Source organism: Trachinotus anak, unplaced genomic scaffold (assembly GCF_046630095.1).
Source record: "Trachinotus anak isolate AG129_WGS33_773 ecotype Australia unplaced genomic scaffold, CSIRO_AGI_Tana_v1 ptg000006l, whole genome shotgun sequence".
Taxonomy (NCBI): Eukaryota; Metazoa; Chordata; class Actinopteri; order Carangiformes; family Carangidae; genus Trachinotus; species Trachinotus anak.
The window spans coordinates 702501-726301 of NW_027273857.1; the positions used below are offsets into that span (position 1 = coordinate 702501).

The 23801-nt window shown below is 46.8% G+C and overlaps 4 protein-coding genes and 1 long non-coding RNA gene across 6 annotated transcripts in view; 3 read left to right on the forward strand and 2 right to left on the reverse strand.

Annotated features, from left to right (window-relative positions):
* The window catches only part of ftcd (formimidoyltransferase cyclodeaminase), a 6261-nt gene extending 3624 nt beyond the window's left edge, over nt 1–2637 (forward strand). The window contains exons 7-14 of the mRNA XM_071479578.1: nt 625–756; nt 847–908; nt 1173–1299; nt 1390–1551; nt 1707–1750; nt 1853–1991; nt 2246–2341; nt 2450–2637. Of these exons, the coding sequence (XP_071335679.1) occupies nt 625–756; nt 847–908; nt 1173–1299; nt 1390–1551; nt 1707–1750; nt 1853–1991; nt 2246–2341; nt 2450–2533 (846 nt within the window). The 3' untranslated portion in view covers nt 2534–2637. The remainder of the gene's footprint in view (nt 1–624; nt 757–846; nt 909–1172; nt 1300–1389; nt 1552–1706; nt 1751–1852; nt 1992–2245; nt 2342–2449) is intronic.
* Nucleotides 2638–5309: 2672 nt separating this feature from the next.
* f2 (coagulation factor II (thrombin)) lies at nt 5310–10699 on the forward strand. The gene is made up of 15 exons (XM_071479576.1): nt 5310–5479; nt 5907–5987; nt 6100–6179; nt 6293–6317; nt 6725–6790; nt 6919–7027; nt 7118–7254; nt 7483–7776; nt 7877–7990; nt 8403–8529; nt 8675–8842; nt 8945–9118; nt 9293–9471; nt 9723–9793; nt 10478–10699. The coding sequence occupies exons 1-15, from the start codon at nt 5407–5409 to the stop codon at nt 10625–10627; spliced, it is 1848 nt and encodes a 615-aa protein (XP_071335677.1). The 5' UTR covers nt 5310–5406; the 3' UTR covers nt 10628–10699.
* LOC139622352 (uncharacterized) lies at nt 5356–6121 on the reverse strand. The gene is made up of 2 exons (XR_011691225.1): nt 5871–6121; nt 5356–5502 (listed from the first exon to the last, which is right to left on the reverse strand). It is a non-coding gene; the product is annotated as an uncharacterized lncRNA (long non-coding RNA).
* Nucleotides 10700–10750: 51 nt separating the features above from the next.
* Nucleotides 10751–19498, reverse strand: LOC139622333 (zinc finger protein 271-like). 2 transcript variants are annotated; one of them, XM_071479573.1, is made up of 12 exons: nt 19361–19498; nt 17758–17960; nt 16760–16834; nt 15946–16044; nt 15143–15241; nt 14694–14817; nt 14298–14613; nt 14075–14121; nt 13855–13979; nt 13098–13620; nt 12478–12933; nt 10751–11939 (listed from the first exon to the last, which is right to left on the reverse strand). In XM_071479573.1, exons 1-12 carry the CDS (start codon nt 19362–19364, stop codon nt 11716–11718), a joined length of 2295 nt encoding a protein of 764 aa, XP_071335674.1. In that variant the 5' UTR covers nt 19365–19498; the 3' UTR covers nt 10751–11715. The 2 variants fall into 2 exon arrangements, with proteins under 2 accessions (XP_071335674.1, XP_071335673.1); XM_071479572.1 differs by having other exon boundaries at nt 15946–16056.
* Nucleotides 19499–19827: 329 nt separating this feature from the next.
* LOC139622343 (uncharacterized) lies at nt 19828–23776 on the forward strand. The gene is made up of 4 exons (XM_071479591.1): nt 19828–20927; nt 21684–21920; nt 21999–22097; nt 22175–23776. The coding sequence occupies exons 1-4, from the start codon at nt 20661–20663 to the stop codon at nt 22280–22282; spliced, it is 711 nt and encodes a 236-aa protein (XP_071335692.1). The 5' UTR covers nt 19828–20660; the 3' UTR covers nt 22283–23776.
* Nucleotides 23777–23801: the final 25 nt, after the last annotated feature.

Here is a 23801-nt window from a genome sequence, read left to right on the forward strand (position 1 = left end):
GTGTGTGTCAGTGTGTTACAGCATGTGTCAGTGTGTGACCATGTGTTACAGTGTGTTACAGTGTGTTACAGTGTGTGTCAGTGTGTTACAGTGTGACCGTGTGTTACAGTGTGTGTCAGTGTGTTACAGTGTGTGTCAGTGTGTTACAGTGTGTGTCAGTGTGTTACAGTGTGTGTCAGTGTGTGTCAGTGTGTTACAGTGTGTGACCATGTGTTACAGTGTGTGTCAGTGTGTGTCAGTGTGTTACAGTGTGTGTCAGTGTGTTACAGTGTGACCGTGTGTTACAGTGTGTGTCAGTGTGTTACAGTGTGTGTCAGTGTGTTACAGCATGTGTCAGTGTGTTACAGTGTGTTACAGTGTGTTACAGTGTGGCCGTGTGTTACAGTGTGTGTCAGTGTGTTACAGTGTGTGTCAGTGTGTTACAGTGTGTTACAGTGTGTGTCAGTGTGTTACAATGTGTTACAGTGTGACCATGTGTTACAGTGTGTGTCAGTGTGTTACAGTGTGACCGTGTGTGTCAGTGTGTGTCAGTGTGTTACAGTGTGTTACAGTGTGTGTCAGTGTGTTACAGCATGTGTCAGTGTGTTACAGTGTGTTACAGTGTGTGTGTGTGTGTGTCTTCAGGATCTGAACCTCCCGGTGGTCGGCTCTCAGATCGTGGGTCTGATCCCTCTGAGGGCTCTGCTGGACGCTGCAGACTTCTACATCAACAGGGAGCAACTCTTCATCATCGAAGAGGAGCACAAAGTCCGGCTGGTCAGCAGACAGCAGGGTCTCCATGGAAACACAATCTGTCAGAGAGGTTTTAAGACACAGATCTGAAGGTGTCTTTGTTTGTGTCATCAGGTAATCAGTAAACTGGGCCTGGACTCTCTGGGTCCATTCAACCCACAGGAGAGGATCATAGAGTGAGTCATTATTACTGTGTGTGCTCGTTAAAAAGCATCATCTCATATGTCCGAGACTCAGGTGGATCAGTGGAGCTTCACCTCAGTGTCAGGACTCAGTTTTCCATCTGTTTCATGAGTGAAGGGGACTGAGGGGGCTGCTGCCTTCTGGACCATCTGCAGAGGTTTCACTGAGGATGTAGGGAGGGATTTATCTGATGATCTGTCTTCTCACACAGATGTGAGGTCTTTTAAATGCTGCTGTTGCTTGCTGCACCTGTGCAGGTACATGGTGAGGTCACAGGAGGACAGACGGCTGGTGTCTCTGTCTCTGCAGCAGTTTGTTCAGAGCGTCGGAGCTCGGACGGCGGCTCCTGGGGGAGGATCAGTTTCTGCTGCTGTCGCTGCTCTGGTACTAGTTTTTAGACCTGAACCATACAACAGAGTGAGACATCTCCATATCTGAACATCTCTGTGACTGTGTTGTGTTTGGATCCTATAGGGGGCGGCGCTGGGGGCCATGGTTGGTCAGATGACGTATGGGAAGAGGCAGTTTGAGAGCGTGGACAGTGTGATGAGGAGGCTGATTCCTCCGTTTCATCAGGCCATGAAGGAGCTGCTGCACATGGTGGACGCCGACTCCTCCGCCTTCAACAGCTACATGGTGAGGAGGACGCTCAGCGGACGCCAGGACCAGCCACGGCCCTGCAGGCAGTCTGACCAAGTCACTGAGGAGATGATTGACAGCAGGGGATCAGACATGTTTGTCACTGTCAACACAGTCACCACTGTTTGTCTCTTTGTGTCTTTGTGTTGCAGGCGGCACTGAAAATGCCAAAGAAGACGGCAGAGGAGGTTCAGAGGTGATCATTTCAAACCTGTTTAACACTCCAGGTGCCCTCGTGTGCAGTGTGTGTGTTGTTACATATGTGTTCTGTTGTGTGTGTGTGTGTGTGTGCTCTCAGGAGAGAGGCTGCGATGCAGGAGGGTCTGCAGCGAGCTGTCGGCGTCCCGTTGGCTCTGGCAGAGAGGGTCAACGTCCTCTGGCCGTCTCTTAAAGAAATGGTTGTCTATGGAAATGTCGCCTGCGTGTCTGACGCTCAGGTGAAATTCTTCAGAGTAAAACTCCTTCAGCTCAGTTTTAATGATGAAACTCATATAATTAAATATATTAGTTTCATCATTAAAACCTTGTTCACTTCCATGTGTGATGGTGGCTCCATCATGGAAGAGCAGCAGATTCCTGCAGAAATCCCCCAGAATAAAACTAAAATCTTACCTTCAGTTTGATGTCATGTTTTAATCCTATTTTTTAATGTCATGTTTTTAATCTCATGTCTTGTGTGTGTGGTTTCCAGGTGGCAGCTAAAGCTTTGGAGACGGCTGTTTTCGGAGCGTACTACAACGTTATGATCAACCTCAAAGACATCACAGACGAGGCCTTCAAACTGGCTGTGAGTGTTCTGATGAGCTCGTTCCATGTCCCTCATCATTAAATCGAGTCTGACCATGAACAACCATGAATAACCTGGTCTTGTTTCTTCTGATGTTTTGTGCCACAGACTCAGAAAAGAGCAACAGCGTTGCTGCAGCAGGCGAAGGAGAACGCTGCAGTCGTCCTCGATGCTGCTGAGAAAAGAACCTGAAAAATACCACAAATGTTATTGATTCAAATTCTGAATTTATCCCAGCATTTAACCTCAGAGTCCGAAGCCTGTGAAGGTTGTGAACGAATAAAAGGCTGAATGTGCCATGTGTCTGTCCCAGTGTTTTCTGAACTCCTTGACAGTCTTCACAGCCCGAGCTGTTTGTGAGCAAGCTGAGCTGTCTGTCTTGAAGCTTCTTCCCTCTGCACACTGGCCTTCAAGCCGAGTCTCGTGAGGACTGAGTCCACGACATCTGATCGACCAGTCAGTGTGATCAGCAGTGGGGAGGTTTCTCCGACAGGAGGAGACTCTCTGCTCCACTGAACACAGACACACCGAGGCTCAGAGGCTCAGTGAAGGTGGTGTTACGGTGGCGTTGAAGGTGTGGAGGTGGATCAGTGAGTCAGAGGAGAGTGTGCTCCTCTGTGAGGAAACCAGAGGGAGGAGCAGCTCGTTGTTCTGTGTTGTACCTGCCCTCCAGTGGTCACTGTCAGTAACCACAACCCTCCACATCCAGCACTGACAAAAACACTGATGTTCTCACTGACATTATCACACATTTACTGCTTTTTAGCACCAATGTCCATCAGTCTGATGATGACACAGATACTATTGTAAATACTGACTAAACTGGCTGAGGGAAGGAATCAGGGTATTTACTGCCCTCCAGTGCTCTCACTGAGTCACTACAACACTACATGACACTGATGTGTCCGTGCTCACAAAGCCAGATCTGAAACAAACTACTGAGCTCTGTATGAACAGTGTTGTCCTCTTCCATACACCGTACTTTAAAACATGTCCTACAAATAAATCTGTCACATAATTTTTAATCAAACACTTTGTCACTGGCTGACCAGGAAACATACCAAACTACCTAACCCTAACCCTATCTGGCTGCTGCTGGGAGAGGATTGGTTCCACCAACCAAACTACATTCAAAAACATCAGGCTTTTCAACACGGCGTCGCTCATTATGCTAAAATTTCTGAACTATCAGGAATTTTTTTCTGTCATTTAAATTTGGACTGAAACACATCAAATAAAATTACTTCTTTTGAAAAGTGTTTGGGTTCGTCTGTGGACGACGCAGCATCTCTGCTCCTGTTGAATCCATTTCAGCTTTTTAACTGATCAGATGAGGATTTTACCAACACAACATGTGATTGTTCATAAAACGTGATGGTTTTTTTTTTTAGATTTTTTGGGGGGCATTTTTTGCCTTTATTGACAGGACAGTAGAGAGTGACAGGAAAGGGGCAGAGAAGGGGAAAGAGTCGAACCGGCGCTTGCCTGCTAAGAGCATCCGCTCATGTGGTACGCGCCCTAACCACTCCGCCATCGGGCCGCCCAACAAAAACATGATGTTTTTATTGCTTGAATCACCTAAAAGTCTCTGAGGCAGTTAAAATGAAACCCACTACAACTGAAGTCATGAATTAATTCACAGGGACTCATGTCACCTGTTGTTCTAATGGACATTTCAGCCTCTGGGAGATGTGATCAGGCCTCAGTCAGGTTTTTATACTGAACCACAGACTTTCACCTCAGTGTCTGTAAAGTCAATGTTTGCTCTGACTGTGCTGAGTCAGATGAGTCGATAGCGAGCTGCAGGCAGCATGTGTTCATTTTATTTTTCTTTTTATGTCTCCTCTTAGTCGTTACCGTTATGCTGCTCAGTGCAGCTGCTGAGTTTTAACGCTGTGAGCAGAGGAGACGTGACAGAGTCTGAGCGCTGACCTTTGACCTCAGCAACGTCTCCCACATGTTCATTTACACAGGTGAGGAGTTACAAACAGCTCAGGGACAAAAGTTCATATGGTCACAGTTTCATCAGTTGCACCATGAGGCTGCAAAACAAGCATCACTCCTGATGACCTTAATGACCCACTGACCTTTAACCTCTGGTGCCACCATCGGGAAAAACCCTGAGTGTTGACATGAGTATTTTATTTTCTTGGCTCTACTGACTGAAATCTACTCAGATTGCAGTCTGAGGTTTATCTGACACAGTTAGTGGTTTATTACACAAGCACAGCTGAAACTCCTTTGATTGATTTCATTTATGTCTCTTCTCAAACTTGAGGATTTCCTCTTTCCTCTTGTAATTACTTGAATATTTTTTGAATCAATTTGATTTATTTTGAATCATGCTGAAGACTTTTGGTTTGTTTCACTTTGAGCTCAACGACATTTCTCACTTTTCTGAATTTTTACAAAACAAATATTTTAAATAATCACCTGATTCATTAAGAAAATAATCATCAGATGAATCATGAGCTGCACCAGAATAATGAGCTTCAGCTCCAACAGAAAAATTCATGAATAATAATCTCCTCACAGTTTTCTGCTCTCTGTACTTCTGATACTTACGGTACATTTTCCTGATTATACTCACATACTTTTACTTCAGTAAGACCTTCACTGCAGTACTTCTACAGTGTGGTTTTAGTACTTTTACTTCCTCCTCCTGCTCCATGTGAAGAGCAGGCAGTCCACACTGTCCAAACCCTGAGTATCTGCACAGTGAGTGTGGGGATCATCATCATCATCATCATCATCACATTTAATGTAGCTTGGTTTGTGTTTATTTCTGTCTCTGCAACAGAAACACCTGTGACTTCCTGAACATCAGAAGCATCATCGTGAGTCACAGCCTGGTGTTCCTAATATACTGAACACTGAGTCCCCATCCTGTCAAAGTAAACACACTCACACTAAACATGTCCGGCTCATCAGCCTGACTGACTCATACTTTGACCCTTTGGTCAATATCCCTCCCCCCAGACAGAGAGACAGACGGAGACACAGAGACAGACTGAAGAGGGAGTCTGCTGGATGAGGTTCTGAGGTTCTGCTTGAAGGTCTGGATCATGGTGGAACCAGCATCGAAACCAGCCGCTGTTCTACTGCTGTTTGTCCTGCACAGCTGCCTGGCAGAGCATGGTACCTCATTTCATCTCTTCTCACTCTGGGGGGGGGGGGGGGGGTTATAAATGTCTTTGATTTCTTCTTCTCTGGCCTTAAATTTAAACTGTACAAACCTCAGCCTTAAACCTCATACAGACGCAGTGCTGGAAAGTATCCAAGTACATTTACTCGAGTACAGCTTTGTGGTACTTGTACTTTCTGCTTTTCACATTTATCAGCTACATATGATCAACATAAAGACGGCGCATCGTTACAGGTGAAACTACCTGTATATGAGGAAGTTCAGCCTCACAACATCAAAATACTTAGGAGCAAAATAACACATAAAAGTACATCAGCCACAGGAAGTACAATTACTTCTGATACCTGAAGTACATTTTACTGATAAGACTGTTTTAAATGCTACCTTCATGGCTATAATCAGCTGATTTTCTCCCTGCAGTCTTCCTCAGCAGCCATCGGGCCTCACAGGTTCTGGTCAGGAACAAACGGGCCAATCAGCTGTTTGAGGAGATGAAACCAGGTAAGCTAACACTCTGAACGAGCGCTCCACATCTTTGTGTATTCAGAACTGTGCAGTACTGCGTACGACAGATTACAGCAGAGCCTCTGTGTTTGTGGGGATGTGACTGTAGGGAACCTGGAGAGGGAGTGCATTGAGGAAATCTGTGACCACGAAGAAGCCAGAGAAGTGTTCGAACAGACGGATAAAACAGTACGACTCCACTTTGTTCTGGTCTCATTCACTGTGTCAGAGAGTCAAGGAGAACCGGAGAACGGTTCTGCTCAGTGTAAAGTCTAACCAGAGAACACACTCTGTTCCCTCAGGAAACCTTCTGGGAGAAGTACCTGGGTGAGTGCAGCTGCTCCACCACACAGAACATGTTCTCCATGTAGAACCTGATACACTGAACACATCAGTGAGCAGAACATCTGCAGAACATCTGCAGGTTCTAAGACTTTCAGCAGCTTCAGGTCTGAGCTGGTTCGACTTTGTGTTTAATCAGTTGCTGCTCTGAACAAACAACACGAGCAAAGTCCACAGCTCACAGACACACAACCCCCGTAAGAGAGGAACACCTGCCTGCCTGCCTGTCTGCCTGTCTGTCTCTCTGACCTGTCTGTGTGTGTGTGTCTGTCTGTCTGTCTGTGTGTGTGTGTCTGTCTGTGTGTCTGCCTGTCTGTCTGCCTGTCTGTCTCTCTGACCTGTCTGTGTGTGTGTGTCTGTCTGTCTGTCTCTCTGACCTGTCTGTCTCTCAGACTGTAAGGGAAGTGAACTGACCAGGACAAAGGACAACACTGACACAGTCAGACAGTGTATAGAAGGTAAATATGAAGAAACATTAACAACCATTAAAACACTGATCAGATAATACATACATATACATTGACCTGTGTGTGTGTGTGTGTGTGTGTGTGTGTGTGTGTGTGTGTGTGTGTGTGTGTGTTCTCAGGTCAGTGTATTTCCGGCAAGGGGGTGAACTATGAAGGGAGCATCAACATCACAAAATCAGGGAGACAGTGTCAACACTGGAGGCACAGCTTCCCACATCCCATCATGAGGTAACAATCAATCAATCAATCAATCAATCAATCAATCCATCCATCAATCAGTCTATCTGATCACCTGTCTGTCTGATCACCTGTCTGTAGGGAATTTAACACCTCAGAGCCCAACAGCAACCTGAAGGAGAACTTCTGTCGTAACCCTGACAAACGTCCTGAGGGCCCCTGGTGTTTCACCCAGGACCCAACAGTCCAGAAAGAGGCCTGCAGGGTACCCACATGTGGCAAGTATCTGCTAATACTACTAACTACCACAGGGCCGACTAACTACGACAGGTCCTGCTAACTACAGCAGGTCCTACGAGCTACGACAGATACTACTAACTACAAGCCAGGCTGCAGGTCGGGGCAGGAACAGAGGTTGTAGGTTGTTGTTGTGCAGACAGGAAGTTAAACTGTGGTGAAAGTTACACAAAGAAAGAGATCAATCAATCACTCTTTTTCTTTTCAAGGTGAGGTCTTTGTCCCGCCCACTTCGGCCCCTCGCCCTGTCAAAACTGGCCAGTGTTTACCCAACTATGGTATAGACTACACAGGCGACCTGGATGTTAGCCTGGGAGGCCACACCTGTCTGGACTGGTCATCCCCACGGGCCACGGCCCTCAGCCAGGACAAGGAGTTCATCCCCGAGGTCACCCTGCAGGGCAACAAGTGCCGTAACCCTGACAACGACCCCGAGGGCCCCTGGTGCTTCGTGGAGGTATCTGGAAATGTGACCATCGACTTCTGTGACCTGGAGCTCTGTGGTAAAACGACATGTACAAATCCACTGCGAGGTACAGGCACAGGTGTGAGTGTCCACCCGTCTCTTACCTGTCTCTCTCTCTCCACCTGTCTGTCTCCCAGAGGACCTGCTGGGCAGCGTGTTGGAGACAGAGGACGGAGGCATGGAGCGCTCCGTCTTGGGTTCCAGCAGGAAAGCGTTTTTCAATTCTCGCTCCTTTGGACAAGGAGAGAACGGTAAGTCATGCTGATGGATTACCTGGTTAACAACTGACTAATGGACTGGTTGACCATTAGTCAGTTAGTTAACCAGTCAGCTAACCTGGTTGCCTGGTTAGCTGACTGGTTAGCTGCCTGGTTGACCAAGTTACTGCCTGGTTAGCTGCCTGGTTGACCATGTTACTGCTTGGTTAGCTGACTGGTTAACCGCCTGGTTGACCATGTTACTGCCTGGTTAGCTGCCTGGTTGACTATGTTACTGCCTGGTTAGCTGACTGGTTGACCATGTTACTGCCTGGTTAGCTGACTGGTTAACCGCCTGGTTGACCATGTTACTGCCTGGTTAGCTGCCTGGTTGACCATGTTACTGCCTGGTTAGCTGACTGGTTAACCGCCTGGTTGACCATGTTACCGCCTGGTTGTGTTGCAGACTGTGGGCTGCGCACCCTGTTTGAAAAGAAGGATAAAAAAGACTCGAAGGAGGACGAGCTGCTGGACTCGTACAGAGACAAACGCATCGTTGGGGGCGATGATGCCGATGTGGCCTCAGCTCCATGGTAACCTCACTAGCATTAGATTTCACTCAGCGTCAGTGAGACAGACCAGCATTCACCAACTTTGGACAAACATTCATGACAACATGACTTTACAACCCTGTGAATCTGTGATGATGAAATCATCCCGTGGTTCTCCTGTTTGCAGGCAGGTGATGCTGTACAAGCGCAGCCCCCAGGAGCTGCTGTGTGGAGCCAGTCTGATCAGCGATCGATGGATCCTCACTGCTGCCCACTGCATCCTCTACCCGCCCTGGAACAAGAACTTCACCACTAAGGACATCCTGGTCCGCCTGGGAAAGCACAACAGGGCCCAGTAAGACTTCCTGTCTACATACATGGACTAAATGATTTGATGATCAGACCAAAGCAGACATGATTTGCAGAGGACTGACCTGAATGTTTCATCATGTTCCAGGTTTGAAAAAGGCATTGAGAAGATCGTGGCGATTGATGACATCATCGTCCATCCCAAGTACAACTGGAGGGAAAATCTGAACCGTGACATCGCTTTGCTGCGCCTGAGACGGCCCGTCACATTCACGGACGAGATCTCCCCCATCTGCCTGCCCAGCAGGAAGGTGGCCGAGGCGTAAGGCACACAGACACACGCTCCCTCCCCGACATCTTACCAGCTGTTTCACCTATATGCTACACTGGCAGTTGAGTTTAAACTGGGAAAAACATTCAGGTGTCACCAGTGTCCTGATTTTACATTAAACAAAACTGGTTTGTGTCACACTGAGGCCATACTTTCCTCTGACAGCCTGATGACCGAGGGCTATAAGGGGCGAGTGACCGGTTGGGGAAACCTGAAGGAAACCTGGAACCCAGCAGCAAGAAACTTACCCACGGTCCTCCAGCAAATCCATCTGCCAATCGTAGACCAGGACATCTGCCGCAAGTCTACCTCAGTCCGGATCACAGACAACATGTTCTGTGCTGGTAACATTCCTGTTTCACAACATCCAACCACACAGCTCATTAGTTAGTGTTAGGGTTCAGCCATGCCCCTTTGGTCCAGACTGAAACATCATGAAGTCTGTTCAGACACTCATGATCCCCTGAACCGTATCTTTTCACTGAGGCCACAAGTTAATGTGTCCAATACTTTGGTTTATGATGAGGTACCTGCAGAATAGGAACCATCCCAGACTGTCACAGTTCCCTTCAAACACAGGCTGTGTGTGCTGCAGGTTATAAACCGGAGGACACCCAGCGTGGAGACGCCTGTGAGGGAGACAGTGGTGGACCGTTTGTGATGAAGGTGAGTATCATCTTATTAAAAGAACAGCAACCAGAGACGCATCACTTTAACCCACTGTATTTACCCTGTATAACCACTGTATGAACATGTAATAACTGGTTTCCTAGCTGAAGGCAGCTAAAGGCATATTTAAGTATTTAAAGTTATTATCTGTAACTTTTCCACATTAAAATGTCTAAAAACAACTAGACATGGTTTATATGTTGTTGACTTGTGTACTTACATTATCCCAAAAGTTTCCATCAAGTTTCAAACCTTTTCAAATTCATAATCCAGACCAGATCCAAACCAGGTTCAAACCAGGGTCAGAATAAGATGATGAATAAGAAATTTAAAGTGTTAGCAAATACGAAGGCCTGCAACTGACCATTATTCTCACTATCCATGAATGTGTCGGTTCTTTTCCAGATTAACTGATGAATAACGAGTCTATGAGACGTCAGAAAAAAGATAAAATAAAAAAACAGCTGACTACAGTTCTCTGAAGTCCAGTAGGATAATCACAGCAGCAGCTCCTCACAGCTGGGATCTGGACTAAAATTATTCATGATTAAAAGAGTTGATTATTTTTTTCATGAATTGATTGAATCATTTCAGCTCTATGCACATATGTCTACGCTGGTATGATTGACTTTAGAGCAGAATAAGAGCTCTCTGTAAATCTTTTGAATGTTTTCTGTGCAGTACCCGGCCGAGAACCGCTGGTATCAGATGGGCATCGTGTCGTGGGGCGAGGGCTGTGACCGGGACGGAAAGTACGGCTTCTACACTCACCTGTTCAGGATGAGCAGGTGGATGAGGAAAGTTATTGACAAAGCGGGACAGGACAACTAAACACAAGCATTCTTCACTTCCTGTTCTTAGTGTCAACCGAAACGATACTAATAAAGTCTATTCAATGTCCTACCCAGCAGGCTCACCTCTGCTCTGTGGAAATGAACTGTTCAAAGTCACATCTGAATATTTGACACAGCAACTTTTATAGAGGCACAGATACAAAATCTCCATGACAACACAAACACCGAGTTTCCCCTTGAATGCTCAGTCTTGACCGTGTGGAGAGAATCAGTCTAGCAGCTGTTAAAATGAGTAGTGTTGAACAAATACGAGAAAACATCTGAACATCTGTTTGTCTTTGGCTGCACCAGCTGTTCAGGAATCCTTCAGCACGTGTGTTTGTAGCAACGGCTCGTCAGGATTAACATCAGCTCATTGCTCCACAGGATTCAAATGAAATAAATTACAGGATGTGATCTGTGACTTTCAGCAGGAAAATCATCCGACTGCTGCTTCTCTAAATCTGTCCTCCAGTGCTGGGAGGGGGTAAATACCAGTGGCACACTCAGACATGTGGCCCTGAGTGTGTGTGTGTGTGTGCGTGTGTGTAAAAGTGAACTGTGTCTGGAGTTAGGAAGAGCTGGTGCAGCCACAACACACACACACACATCAGGAAACTTTCATGACAACAGAGATCACACATCATTAAACTGGTGCTGCCAGTGACAGTTACCATGGTAACCAGCTACAGGTTTTCAGCACATTCACGTCATGTCAGAGCTGGAGTCACAGTGATGACTTTAGAGCCTGACAACCAAACACAACCAGAATATCACATCCACCTGTGCTGTTGTGATGAACCAAACTTAAAGAGTGTATGGACGCGTGGTTCAGGACCTGTCACAACAATCAATATCAATCAGTAATCAATACTTCAGATCTCCTCTGCTCAGCTTGTGCTCAGGTTGTCAACATTGATTAGCTTCACTGATTCATGTAGCAAACAGGTGTTCCCTCGAACGTAGAAACAGCTGCAGCAGCAAACGTCAGCGACGACACAGAGACTGAGAGAAGATCTGCAGAGAGGAAGTCCATCTAAAACCTGATGACAAAAAAGTTCAGCTGCAGGAAGACAGACTCTGATGTCACACAGCGTCCCCGGCGTCATCGGCCGTCTCCCCCGCCACCTCGCCGTCGGCAGTCCTGTGTGTCAGCAGGTGTCTGGTCAGGTGGGTTTTGCGGGTGTAGCTCTTGGGGCAGTAGACGCAGGCGTAGGGACGGACATTGCTGTGAGACAACATGTGTTTCTTCAGGTCAAACTTCCTCCTCAGGCATTTACCACAATCAGGACACGAGAACGGCTTCTCTCCTGCACCACAGACGCACAACAGACACACAACAGACAGTCGTTGACAGTCATGTGTGAGGAGACACTTAAACTTCTTCGTTCTCTGAACCGAGGAACTGAAGGAGTCAAATCAGCAGTTTGACACTAAAGCTGATGAAGCTAAAAGCTTCTTAAAAAGATTTGTTCTTAACACAGAAGATTTCAAGGACATGAATATTAATCAGCGTCAACAATTTAAAGCTCCATGTTTTATCTTCTCCTGTGTTTTATCTGAAGTGTTGATCTCATCAGAAGAATTTCTGTGGTTTTAAGAACCAAAAGCCATCTCAGTGTAGTTTTACATCTCCTCTCTCAGGCTTCTCTCTGGAGCTCTAGTAACAACAGGTCAGTGAACCAATCAGAGGAGAGGATCTCAGGCCGTGAGATTCAACACTCTAATGCTTATGTTTATAAAAGCTCAGGAAATGTCTGAACCTGCCAAAATTCACCTGAGACACGCACACGCACACGCGCGCACACACACACACACACTCAGGCAGGTGAACAGCTGTTCTCTCACCGGTGTGTATCCTCCGGTGCTCAGTCAGGTGACAGGAGATGGAGAAGGCCTTCCCACAGTCCTGGCAGACGTACGGCCGTTCACCTGTGTGAGTCCTCATGTGTTTCTGCAGGTCGCCCCCGGACGGCCAGCCCTTACCGCACACCGTGCACACGTACGGCCGCTCCCCCGTGTGGCGCCGCACATGCACGTTCAGGCCGGCGAGCGCGGTGAAGTCTTTGGGGCAGTAGGGGCAGCGGTAGGGCCGCTCCCCGGTGTGCGTCCTCAGGTGGCCCTCCAGCCCGTCCCGGGTCTTGAAGCGTTTGCCGCACTGTGGACACAGGAAGCGGCTCTCGGCGCTGTGGCTGGCCCGGTGCGAGTGGAGGCCGGTCAGGGAGCCGTACGTCTTGTTGCACTGGTCGCACTGGTACGAGCGGAAAGTGTGTGTGCGCTGGTGGATACGCAGCTGGGTCACACCTGGAGAGAAGGGACCAATCAGACCAAAATAAAAGTCCTCTTACTGATCTGGAGCTTTCAGCTGCCTTGTTGCTCCAGCAGAACAATATATAGCAACACAACTCAGGGGTCAGAGGTCGGAGACTATTCAGGGCTCCTCCCACAGGTCTACCTGTGTGCATTACCTGAGAAGGTCTGTTCACAGAAGCGGCAGCTGTAGCTGGGCTCCGCCCCCTCCACGGAGTGAGTCTGCAGGTGTCGCAGCAGCTGAGTCTGGGAGCTGAACGTCTGCTCGCACACCGTGCAGGTGAGGTCGGGCAGCCGGTGCTGCAGTCTGTGGGCGTCTCTCTCCTTGGCCGACTCGAACACCTTATCGCACCTGCTGCAGGTGAACCCTCCTCTGTCCAGGTGGGTCTGCTTGTGATTGGTCAGGCTGGACAGGTGGTGGAATTCCTTGTCACACTGGCCACACTGGTAAACTGGGCGGGCCCGGTGGCTCCGCTGGTGCGACAGGAGCTCGGCTTTGGTTTTGAAGACACCGTTGCACTGGAAGCAGGAGTGGGTCCTGATGGGGCGGGGCTCGGGGAGGCGGGGCTCGGGTGGGCGGGGCTCTTGGTCACGATTGCCTGGTTGACTCTGCAGGTTCACAGCTCCTGTTGTCGTCAAGGCCGACCCACAGGACTTATTGGTACGCAGGTGACGGATCACCTGTCGACAGTCACACTGATCAGCTGATTGGACTGACTGGACCAGTGCTGTGGTGGACCAGTACTGGTCCAAACTGCTGCAGAAACTACAGTACATGTACTCCAACAACTACAATAACTGCAGAGTTACTGCAGGTCTGGTGTTTGAAGACAGGACACAGCAACAGTGTGATTCCACGACATCCAGTCGTGTCATCACTGACACTGCAGCTGCAGGACAGGTGAACACACTCACCTGAGAACGGTAGATGAAACATTTGCCGCACTGAGGACACTTGTGAGCCACCCGCTGAGAATTATGGGAAATGCTGTACAGAGCGTTCGCTGTGACCTCAGAGAAGGACTGATCTGATTGGTCAACTGTGGAGGAAGGCGGGGGTTAGATAATAAAATGTTCAGTTTATGTGTGTGTGTGTGTGTGTGTGTGTGTGTGTGTGTGTGTGTGCGTGTTTCACCTGTGTCTTCTGTTTGGTCGGCAAAGTTTTCAGGTGAGTCCTTCGACCTGACAGAAACAAGTGATGACACTTTATTTTGAAGGTCCCAATGAATCAAATATAACGAGCAGTTAATGAATGAACAACAGTGACTAACACTTTGTTCATTTCCTTTATAATGAGCACCATGAGGTGTGTGTGTGTGTGTGTGTGTGTGTGTGTGTGTGTGTGTAAAGCGTCTGACCCCTCCACCTCCACCATCACAGGTGTGACAGAGCATTCGCCACTGCCCGCCGCTGAACACTCATTGGACGCCTCCTGCTCGACTGGCGACATGGCCTGACCAATCACAGTCTCCTCCACCTCCTCCTGCTCGTCCTCTGTCATCACCACCACCTCCACCTTCACCAGCTCCACGTCCAGCTGCATGGGGCTCAGCACAGCAGGAAGAGGCTCCGGCTGGACCTCTGTGTCAGCAGGAGGCGGCTCGGGATTGGTCAGTTTGGTGAAGAGAGGGTGGGACCAGGCAGAGAGGAGGATCTTCTCATTGTCACAACGCACTGAGGAAATAAAAGCACTAAATACAGTTCAAATCATGTGGCCTGAGTCGGAGACCTTCTCATTCTGTGTGACCTCGTACCTGTGGCGGTTGCTCGGCCCAGTGAACAGCTCTGATTGGTCAGCAGCTCCCTCAGATCCTCCCGGCCCGCCTCCTGCAGACAGTCCTCGAGGCCGCTGGGGGCTGCGTCGAGCCAGGAAGCGGCCTGAACCACACAAAGACAAAATGCTGCAGGATGAACTTCTGACATGAAAAAAGAAAAACATATTTTTTCACCATTTGAGCTACTGAATGGAGACAGTGGAGGCCACATGTGCAAAGCATCATGGTACCTGTAGTTCAGAGATCTAGCACCATCAGCAGGTCGACGTTTTAATTTGTGCAGTGCTTTGGTTTCTGAACAAATCAGCTCCCATAACACTGTGACTGTGTGTGTGTGTGTGTGTGTGATTGTGTGTGTGTGTGTGTGTGTGATTGTGATTGTGATTGTGTGTGTGTGTGTGTGTGTGTGTGTGTGTGTGTGAGGTCACCTGTTTGAAGTCGGGCACAGGGAACAGCTGCTCGATCCGGGACAGGAAGTCAGATATGAGGGACTGGAGGGCGGAGTCATAACTCTGGTCAAACACTTCCTGAAACAGAGACGAGCACAGTGAGAGAATCACTTCAGGGTCATCGAGCTCCTGGGCCCCAACCTGAGGGGCCCCTCACAATGAAAACATTAGAGACTGATCTGTCAACACAACTTATTTTAAACACACAATTCAGCAGTTGACACGTCACAACCTTCAGTTTAAACAGTGTCGCAGACCTGATCATCGGTTCTCTTATGATGCTCAGAAACTTTATTGACGCCAATAAACCTGAGCAGCATCCGAACGTTTTTATGTCATCATTAATTCATCAGGTCACATGATCCTGTCGAGAGAAAAACCTCAAACATGACCCGACAGCAATAACACAACAGACACACAAACACCATCAGATGATAAAGTTTAAAATCTCACAGGAAGGTGTGTGTGTGTGTGTGTAGTTAGTGTGGAGTGTAGTATGTAGTTAGTGTGTGTGTGGCTCTTCACTGTGTTGTCTCTAGGACTCTTCACAGTCTTTACACCACAGCTGCTCTCGTTCACCCCAGTGAGTAAAGCTGTGTTAGTGGAAGTGTGTGTGTGTAGAGTGTGTGTGTCGTGTGTAGTTAGTGTGTGTGTGTCGTGTGTGTGTGTGTGTGTGTGTAGTTAGTGTGTAATTAGTGTGTAGTGTGTAGTGAGAGTGTGTGTAGTTAGTGTGTAGTGTGTAGTGTGTGTGCAGTGTGTAAATCCTTCCTCCAGCTGCTGACCTGCAGGAGGCGCTGTCTGGCTTCATCAGCCACAGTGGACAGAGCTGAGCACCACTCTTCCAGCTGCTCGTCCGGCTGCTCGTCCGGCTGCTCGTCCGGCTGCTCGTCCAGCTGCAGAGCACAAACACAAACAGGTGTGAAGTCCTGATTCTGAAGTGAACTAAAACACATTTAACACCAAATCCAGCTCAGAGGCAGAATCCTCAACGTGTCAAACAAAGAACATTTAAAAGTAAAAACACGGACGAGGATTTTCCAGATGTTTTCCCCTCCTTCATCACAACTTATGAGGATCACAACATATACTCCATGTCCCACAATCCCCTGCAGTCTGGTCACGTGTTTCAGGGTGAAGACTGACGGGTCAGACTGTGTCCACTCACAAAGTCACACGTGTGTTAGAGCTGCAGAGATTCACCTGCAGCTCCTCACTACTGTTAATGACAAGTTCAAACACATCAGAAAGTCGTTGGTTCAGCTTCTCACATGATGAAGATTTGATGCTCGTCTTTCTCACATAAATAAATAAACTGAGTGGCTTTGGATTTGGACAAAATGAGACATCTGAAGACGTCACTTTGGGTTTTAGTCGTCGTAGTTGCAGCTCTAAAAATAATCACATGAGCAGGACAAACTTAAGGCTGCAGCTGAGGACAGTTTTCATTATTGACCTGAACGTCCCTGAGACTCTGGGAGGGTGTTCGACCTGCTGTGTGAGGACAGACTGAGATCTCTGAGGCCCTGAGCAACATCTTCACACTTCAACTAACTGGAGTGAGCAGCTGTATACAGAGGAAGAGCCCTCCTCTCTCACCGTAGCCTCGGACACGGAGCGGATCGCGTCGAGGTGAGCGTGGACGGCCTGGGGGGCGGGATCAGACAGGGTCACCTGAGGCAGGAAGAGAGTGAAGATGTCATGTTTAGCTCTGGTTACACATCTGTCACACATCTGTCCTCTATCAGTGTCTGGAAACACTTCCTGCTGCTCTCAGGCTCGTTTCTGAATCTTTGAAGCAGTTCTGTTTGTTTTCATAAAGCTAACGTATGAAATCTTCAGGAGAATCTGCAGCTGAGATCTGCCCTTAAACAAAATGATGATGTAAACTCCACCTTCTGGAGGACTGGGCCTCTTCTTCTCCTGAGCTATTCTGGCAGCATGCCGCGCTCCTCAAACTACATGTCCTGAAGAGAGGAGGGGACGGTTTGTGCTCCACAGCCGACACGCTGACACATCACAGGTGTCAATCATAAGAAAATGTCTCATTGTGTTCTTGCAGCCTTTAAGTTTTTACAGTGCAGAAGTTCTGCCCATTTAAAACACTCATCTGTAAAAACCACTTGAACCATGTTTGCTCCTGAATGCAGGCCTTTGTAACATGTTTCTTTAAAAAACTTTAATTTTACACCTCAAGATATTTGACACTGAACTGCTTTCTCTTCATGTCTTGTCTTTGTACTGTAATAAAGTAAAACCCTTGAAATAGAAATGTTGGATAAAAGTATCAAAGTACTTCTATGTCCTGTTTTTTTGTTTTTTGTTTTATGCCTTGTCCTAATAAAGAGAAAGAGCTCACACACTAACTGAGACTGTGGCTACATTCAGCAGATTCAATCTACACCTGCATTAATGTGAGTTTTTCCTGATCTAGACGACACATCCAGAAGAAGAGTGCATGTTAATACGAGGTGGAAATGGTTTTTCAACATGCATGAGAACCAGCTAAATACATTTCTGCTAGAACTACTCCCATCAACAGCACCGAGCCTCTGCCTCTCTGTGGAAGTTTGGATGAAGACCATAAAAACACGCACCTTTGCCCTCAGAGCCAGCAGCAGCAGCCTCCTCTGCCGGTCCGTCAGCAGCTGAGGGACTGCCTCGGTTACCAGGGAAACAAAGTCCTCCAGCATCCCATAATGCTTCACACTCTGATGCCGAGCGACCTGCCACATCGCGGCCGTCAGCAGGCGGAGAGGGGGGACAAGGAGACGCAGGGAGGAGAGGGGGACGGGGGGGGCTGGGGAGGAGAGGAGGAACATGTTGCCATGACACAGATGATACTAAGAACATTAACAACGGCCGAATCACGCTGAGCTCAGTCTGTTTCAGGTCCTGGTTTACTGGACACGTCTTCTCACCTAAGAATAGACACGAGTCAACGTGTGCAGGTGAAAAAGCCGACTACCATCACCATGAACATCATCATGATCATTATCCAGTTTACAGTGTGCTGTGCTGGGTTCACTGAGGTTTGGAGAATAATGCTTTCATATCTATTTGGAATTTCAGTGACTTCCTGGCAAAAAAAAGTCATATTTCTATTAAAAAAAAGGGTTCGGGTTAAAAAAATCAAAAACACACTTCTGTAATATCAATGCTAGTTTAACATATCTGTCACAGTGGATTTTTCAGCTTTGCAGATTTTTTTATAGAAGGTAAGGTAGAGTTAATAATGCTCATTTCGGTGTGTCTATACATAGCAGGTATTATTGATATTATTACTGATTAAAAAGGTGGTTATTGACTCTTTCTTCCAATGTGGCTACAGTGGCCAAATATTGGCAGGGTTCTATTCCCAGCCAAACTCCATTTAAAAATATCAGTAGTTAAGAGTTGCTTGTTTTTAGTGAACAAGCAATACATAATTAAACTGTGTTTAAGACATTTCTTAAATGAGTACAAAACTGTCTTTGAATCGGCAACGTAAATTTCACATCTGGCTATTGGCAAAAACGTCAGAATTTGTACATTTCAGAGTTAAGTTTGGCTTGGAAATCCTTTTAGAAATCTCACTATTTAAGGGGCAATAGTTAATAATACTGGAGTGAAGACAGTCTCTGAATTAGTTCTGAGCGATCTTCGATGCAGATTGTGTCCGGTACAGAAGGCACAGCGGGATTTCGTTAGATTATCAATTATTACAATCCCGTGCTCATCAGATCTGACCATCTGTCCATTTAGTGCTGGCTAATCTTCCGATGACTGAACGCACATTCTTGTGAATGCAGTATTCAAATATAAAAATGATGCGTGGATCACAAGAGATCCACACTAATGCCAGCAGTTAAAATAACCCACACGAACACTACAAAACATTATGCTTTTCTGTATTACTTTTCATGAAATAATCCCTCACATATATGCCACACATCTGCCGAAATAAGTTGTAACTACAACCGACTCATACAGCTGTTATGATGTGCTCTATTACGTATTTGCATTTTCCTGAAACCAAAGTATATTAAAAATGCTACTTTTCTGAATGGAGTTTGGCTTGAATCGGTCCGACTTGAAGTTGCTAGCCATGAACTAGATAAGTTGTTGGCTAAGAGGCTAAGGTTCGCTAACGAGCCCATCGGATGAGACTGTTCCTGATGAAAACCTGTGAACTGATGAATAAAAACGAGCAGCACAAACCCATTCACTCCTTCACTTTCCAACGCTGCTCTAAAACCCGGGTTAGCTTGTTAGCTAACAGCTAACTGGTGTTTACAGTCCGGCGAACTGCGGCTCCGCCTTCACCCCGGAAGTTAACGACGCGACACAGACACACTTCCGGTTCACCTGCGCAGTTTGATCTTGGATGTATTTCCAGAGACTGTGTGAGGGAATATACACACACGTCCTACAAACTCTTTGAGAGAAATTCTGGTTGGGGGTCTAAATATTAATGGGACTGAGAAGCCACAGAAATAAAGAACATAAGTCAGGTATTACGTGATAATAAATAAATGTAATTACACGTTATTAAAAAATAATACAAACTATAAACAACTACTAGCAGCAGCCAGTAAAGCTGTATAATATTTAGGAGCTCAGTCGTTCAGCTGATCTCTAAACCCAAAGAGTTCAGGTGTCAGTGAAATGACTGGGCCTCCGACCCGCTCACCTGGTGTGACACAGATACAGGAAGCCAGGTGTAATCCGCCCTCAGGCTCCTCTCCTCCTCCTGGGCTTCAGTAAATGGATTAGCAGGGTTTGTGTGAGAGCAGCACAGAAAGCAAGAGAGGAGCAGCAAGAAAGAGAGCGACAGAACAACAAGGAGGAGGAGAGCAGCAGTGGACGAGGGAGGGAAGAGCTGCAGGTCATTTTGGAAAACGGACTTCATTTTCCATTTGTATGGTTCTGTGGCAAGCAGAGAGAGAGATCGACAGTCAAGACTGGATTTGTGGATCTGTTGCTCAGATAATCCACCCATCACTTCTTCATCCATGCCTCCATCTGTCCCTCCTCCTCTCAGACTGTCTATCTGCCAACTGTTGGTCTGCTCCTGTAACTACCTGTAGATTTAATGTCTTTATTTTAGTCTGTGATTCAGATCTTAGTTTTCTTATGTGGCCGAGCTGTAACTTAAACCTGGTCATAAATCAAATCAAAACTAGGCTGTAATTAGCTTCTAACATAGTTTGGCTGTAATTTATCCCGGGTAGCCTACGCCTGGTTTTCATTTAGTGTGGATGCAATCTTGTTTAGCTGTAATTTAGCCTGGTTGGTGGTAATTTAACATAGTTGTCAGCTAGCCTAGCAAGTAATTTAGCTCATTAGCTTTAAGTTATCTTATCTGAAATAAATAATGGAAGACATAAACAACTGAAAACTTGGCCTGGTTGTGACGTGGTACAATCTTACTGTAATTTCACATTTCCTCAGAGCTGTGACTTCAGTGTTAAATAATCGTCCGCTTTAATTAGCCACATTATACACATATACCACCACAATGGATCCAGACCGAGAAGAAGCTGAGGTGTTTTCAGATAAAGAAGACCAGAGCCCCCCGAGGCTGGAGGAGGAGGAGGAGGAGGAAGAGGGTGCTAGGATCTTCAACACCTGGATGCAGCAGTACAGAGGAGGGAAACAGCAGGAGAAAATCGGAGAGGAGGAGGAAGAGGAGGGGGAGGCAGGAGAAGGAAGAGCTGAAAGCAGACACAGCTTAGAGCCACCGGTCAGAATGAGGACCGACCGCCGGGCTTCGCTGCCGTGTCCGGTAAGAGGGAGCAGCAGTTTGCAGTCAGGTCCGGCTGCGGCCTGTAGCCTCACAGACTGGGCTGGGCCGGGAAGCTAAAGATCTCCCAGTGGATCCACAGAGACTGGAAGTCACTGAGTGCAGGGGTGGTGAATGAACTCATGGGCTCGCACACAGACTTAGTGATGATCTGCAGCTGAATTAATTTTCAGTCACCAGACCAGTCAGTCCAGGCTCAGTTTATTTAGTCAGATGCTTGTGTTCAGGAGGTTCACAGCTCCTGATCACAGACACCCAGAGGCTCTCCACAGCCATTTCTAGCAGCGTTAGCATCAGGCGTACAGCTCTCAGGAGGGCAGCTCAGGTGGCTCAGCGGTTCATCTGGGTGATAGAGAGAAGCGGCCTCTCAGAGCCACTAATGAGGATTACAGACTCATAGTCTTGTTTATTTTTGCCAGTGTTGATGGGATTTTTGGATCAGTGAGCCGTCCTGTTCTTAAAATCCATTTATCAAACTTTCTGATAAATAAAAGCACAAACTGTTCCAGGCTTTTATGACCTCATCTCCATCCTCTGTGTGAATCACTGTTTAAATGTGCTCCACAAATAACCTGAGAGGAAGGAGACGTATGACCTCATCACAGTTATTTTCATGTTTTACTGATGCTGCTAAAGTTCGATCAGATGGACTGAAACCTGGATCAACTGGAACTGGTGCCCAGTTCAACCTTTTAACTGGTTAAACACTAACTAGTCTCTCTCTCTCTCTGTGTCCAGACTACTCTCTCAGCCATGCAGCTATCTCGACTCCACTTGTCCACGCGGGCCCCTGTGACAGCGAGGGTCCTGCTGCGTCGCTCCTCCTCCCGCCGCCTCCTGCCCTCACCACAGGAGGCCGCCACTCCTGTCGCCACGCCCGCCGCAGAGCGAAGACCGTCTCTCATACCCACAATCCCAGAGGCCACAGCACATGAGAGAAGGGGGCAGTTCAGGAGACGTAACGTCATGTCACTGGTGGGTGAAACGCCTGATGTGAATCTGACCTGTGTTTTTCACCTGAGAGACTCTGACTTTCAACCGTGTGTGTTGCAGAGCGATGCAGACAGTGTGTGTCTGATCTGTCACAACGACTTACATCGAGGAACCGGCGGCACCAGAGAGCTGCAGTGCACACACACCTTCCACAAAGAGGTAACACACACACACACACACACACACTGTCACAAATAGATGGAACAATCTCTAAAAACCTTTGTCCCTCTCTGCAGTGTATCGAGGAGCGGCTGTGGAGAAAACAGTCCTGTCCTACCTGTCATGTTCAGGTCTCCATGCCTCAGCCCGTCTACTGGAGCTCCACCAGAGTCAAAGTCCCCTAAGACCACCAGTCAGGGGACTGACATCAGTGACCGTGACACCATCACTTCCCCAGTGTTATCAAGGTCCCTGAAAATGTCTCGTAGTGGACTGTGTCAGTATTGTGTCTGAAACCCCATCAGGAGGGGACGGTGTCATCAGAGGATCCTCAGATGGGAGGAGGACGCTGACAGAGGGGGGGACACGTAGACCACCAAAGACCATCTAACATCACCAGCAAAGGACTTCATCAGTGAAACATTCAGACAAGTCGTCAGAAGAGGAGCCACAGGGACAGGACTAGTCAGGTTCAGCAAAAAGGGACCAAACACCAGCAGTAAGCAGCCTGATCAGTTCTCTCTGCATCAGTCTGAGCGCCCGGATCTGAGCTCTGCATGTGTGGGACAGAAAACCCACACATGCACTGGAGCTAACGCACAACCACAGTAACCTCACACCCGTGTGCGTGTGTGTATTACAAATTTACTGATTAGGAACATTTTACTAAACTGACACTTTAGCAGTGTTGGAATGATTTGAATAAAGTTTGATTGTGGAGGAAAAATATTCTAATTCTTGACTAAAAATCCAAACCAGTAGAAACTGTATTCAGAGGGTCAGAGGTGTGAACAAGTACTGCAGGTCAGAGTATCCTGAGCTGCTTCGATGGATGTAGTCAAGTCAAAGTAGAAAGAACTTCCTGATAGGAAGCTGAGGAGAGATTAAAAACACTGATAGATGATGAAATTATAAATGTGAGGGAAGTGTTTTTGTTGTGATTTCACGGAGAACTGGTTTGTTCTGTGTTTTTCTGGCTTTTTAGTTTGTGAGACGAAGGGTCCAGCTCCTTAAAGACATGATGATATTCTGTAAATGTCAGTGGGGGAAGAAGCATTCAGATCCTTTACCTAAGTAAAAACAATAATCTTGTTGTAAAGTCAATCAAGAGAGACGTTAAAAATACACACATACACACATTTGTTATCATTTTGTGTCTCTTTCAGTCTGGGACGTCCTGCTGCTGGTAGGAGGGGTGGAGGAGCCTTTTATGAGTCAGTCCCCAGGGGTCAATATTCTCTCAGTCTGTTCATGCATGAACATATTAGAGCAACTAACTAAACACAGTTAAGGTGCCTGAGGTTCATCACTCACTCAAATAATAATCACCTGTAATAATACATCATTATAATATAATAATAATCACCTGTCATAATACATCATTATAATACAGTGACAATCACCTGTCATAATACAATAATAATCACCTGTCATAATACATCATTATAATACAGTGACAATCACCTGTCATAATACATCATTATAATACAATAATAATCACCTGTCATAATACATCATTATAATACAATAATAATCACCTGTCATAATACATCATTATAATACAATAATAATCACCTGTCATAATACATCATTATAATACAATAATAATCACCTGTCATAATACATCATTATAATACAATAATAATCACCTGTAATAACACATCATGCTTCCTGAGACGATCGTATGCTGTAAAATAAAAGTAA

Bases quoted from the DNA above. Each gene is read 5' to 3' on its own strand.
- f2 (XM_071479576.1), top strand. From the start codon at position 5,407: ATGGTGGAACCAGCATCGAAACCAGCCGCTGTTCTACTGCTGTTTGTC. The intron at 6,318-6,724 runs GTGAGTGCAGCT...TCTGTCTCTCAG, and splicing joins CTTCTGGGAGAAGTACCTGG to ACTGTAAGGGAAGTGAACTG. The intron at 7,255-7,482 runs GCAAGTATCTGC...TTTCTTTTCAAG, and splicing joins CTGCAGGGTACCCACATGTG to GTGAGGTCTTTGTCCCGCCC.
- LOC139622333 (XM_071479572.1), bottom strand. The intron at 14,122-14,297 runs GTCAGACGCTTT...TGTTTCTGTCAG, and splicing joins GTGATGGTGGAGGTGGAGGG to GTCGAAGGACTCACCTGAAA. The intron at 12,934-13,097 runs GTAATGCACACA...CCTTCTCTCCAG, and splicing joins CTGTGAACAGACCTTCTCAG to GTGTGACCCAGCTGCGTATC.
- LOC139622343 (XM_071479591.1), top strand. From the start codon at position 20,661: ATGGATCCAGACCGAGAAGAAGCTGAGGTGTTTTCAGATAAAGAAGAC. The intron at 20,928-21,683 runs GTAAGAGGGAGC...CTCTGTGTCCAG, and splicing joins GGGCTTCGCTGCCGTGTCCG to ACTACTCTCTCAGCCATGCA. The intron at 21,921-21,998 runs GTGGGTGAAACG...TGTGTGTTGCAG, and splicing joins GACGTAACGTCATGTCACTG to AGCGATGCAGACAGTGTGTG.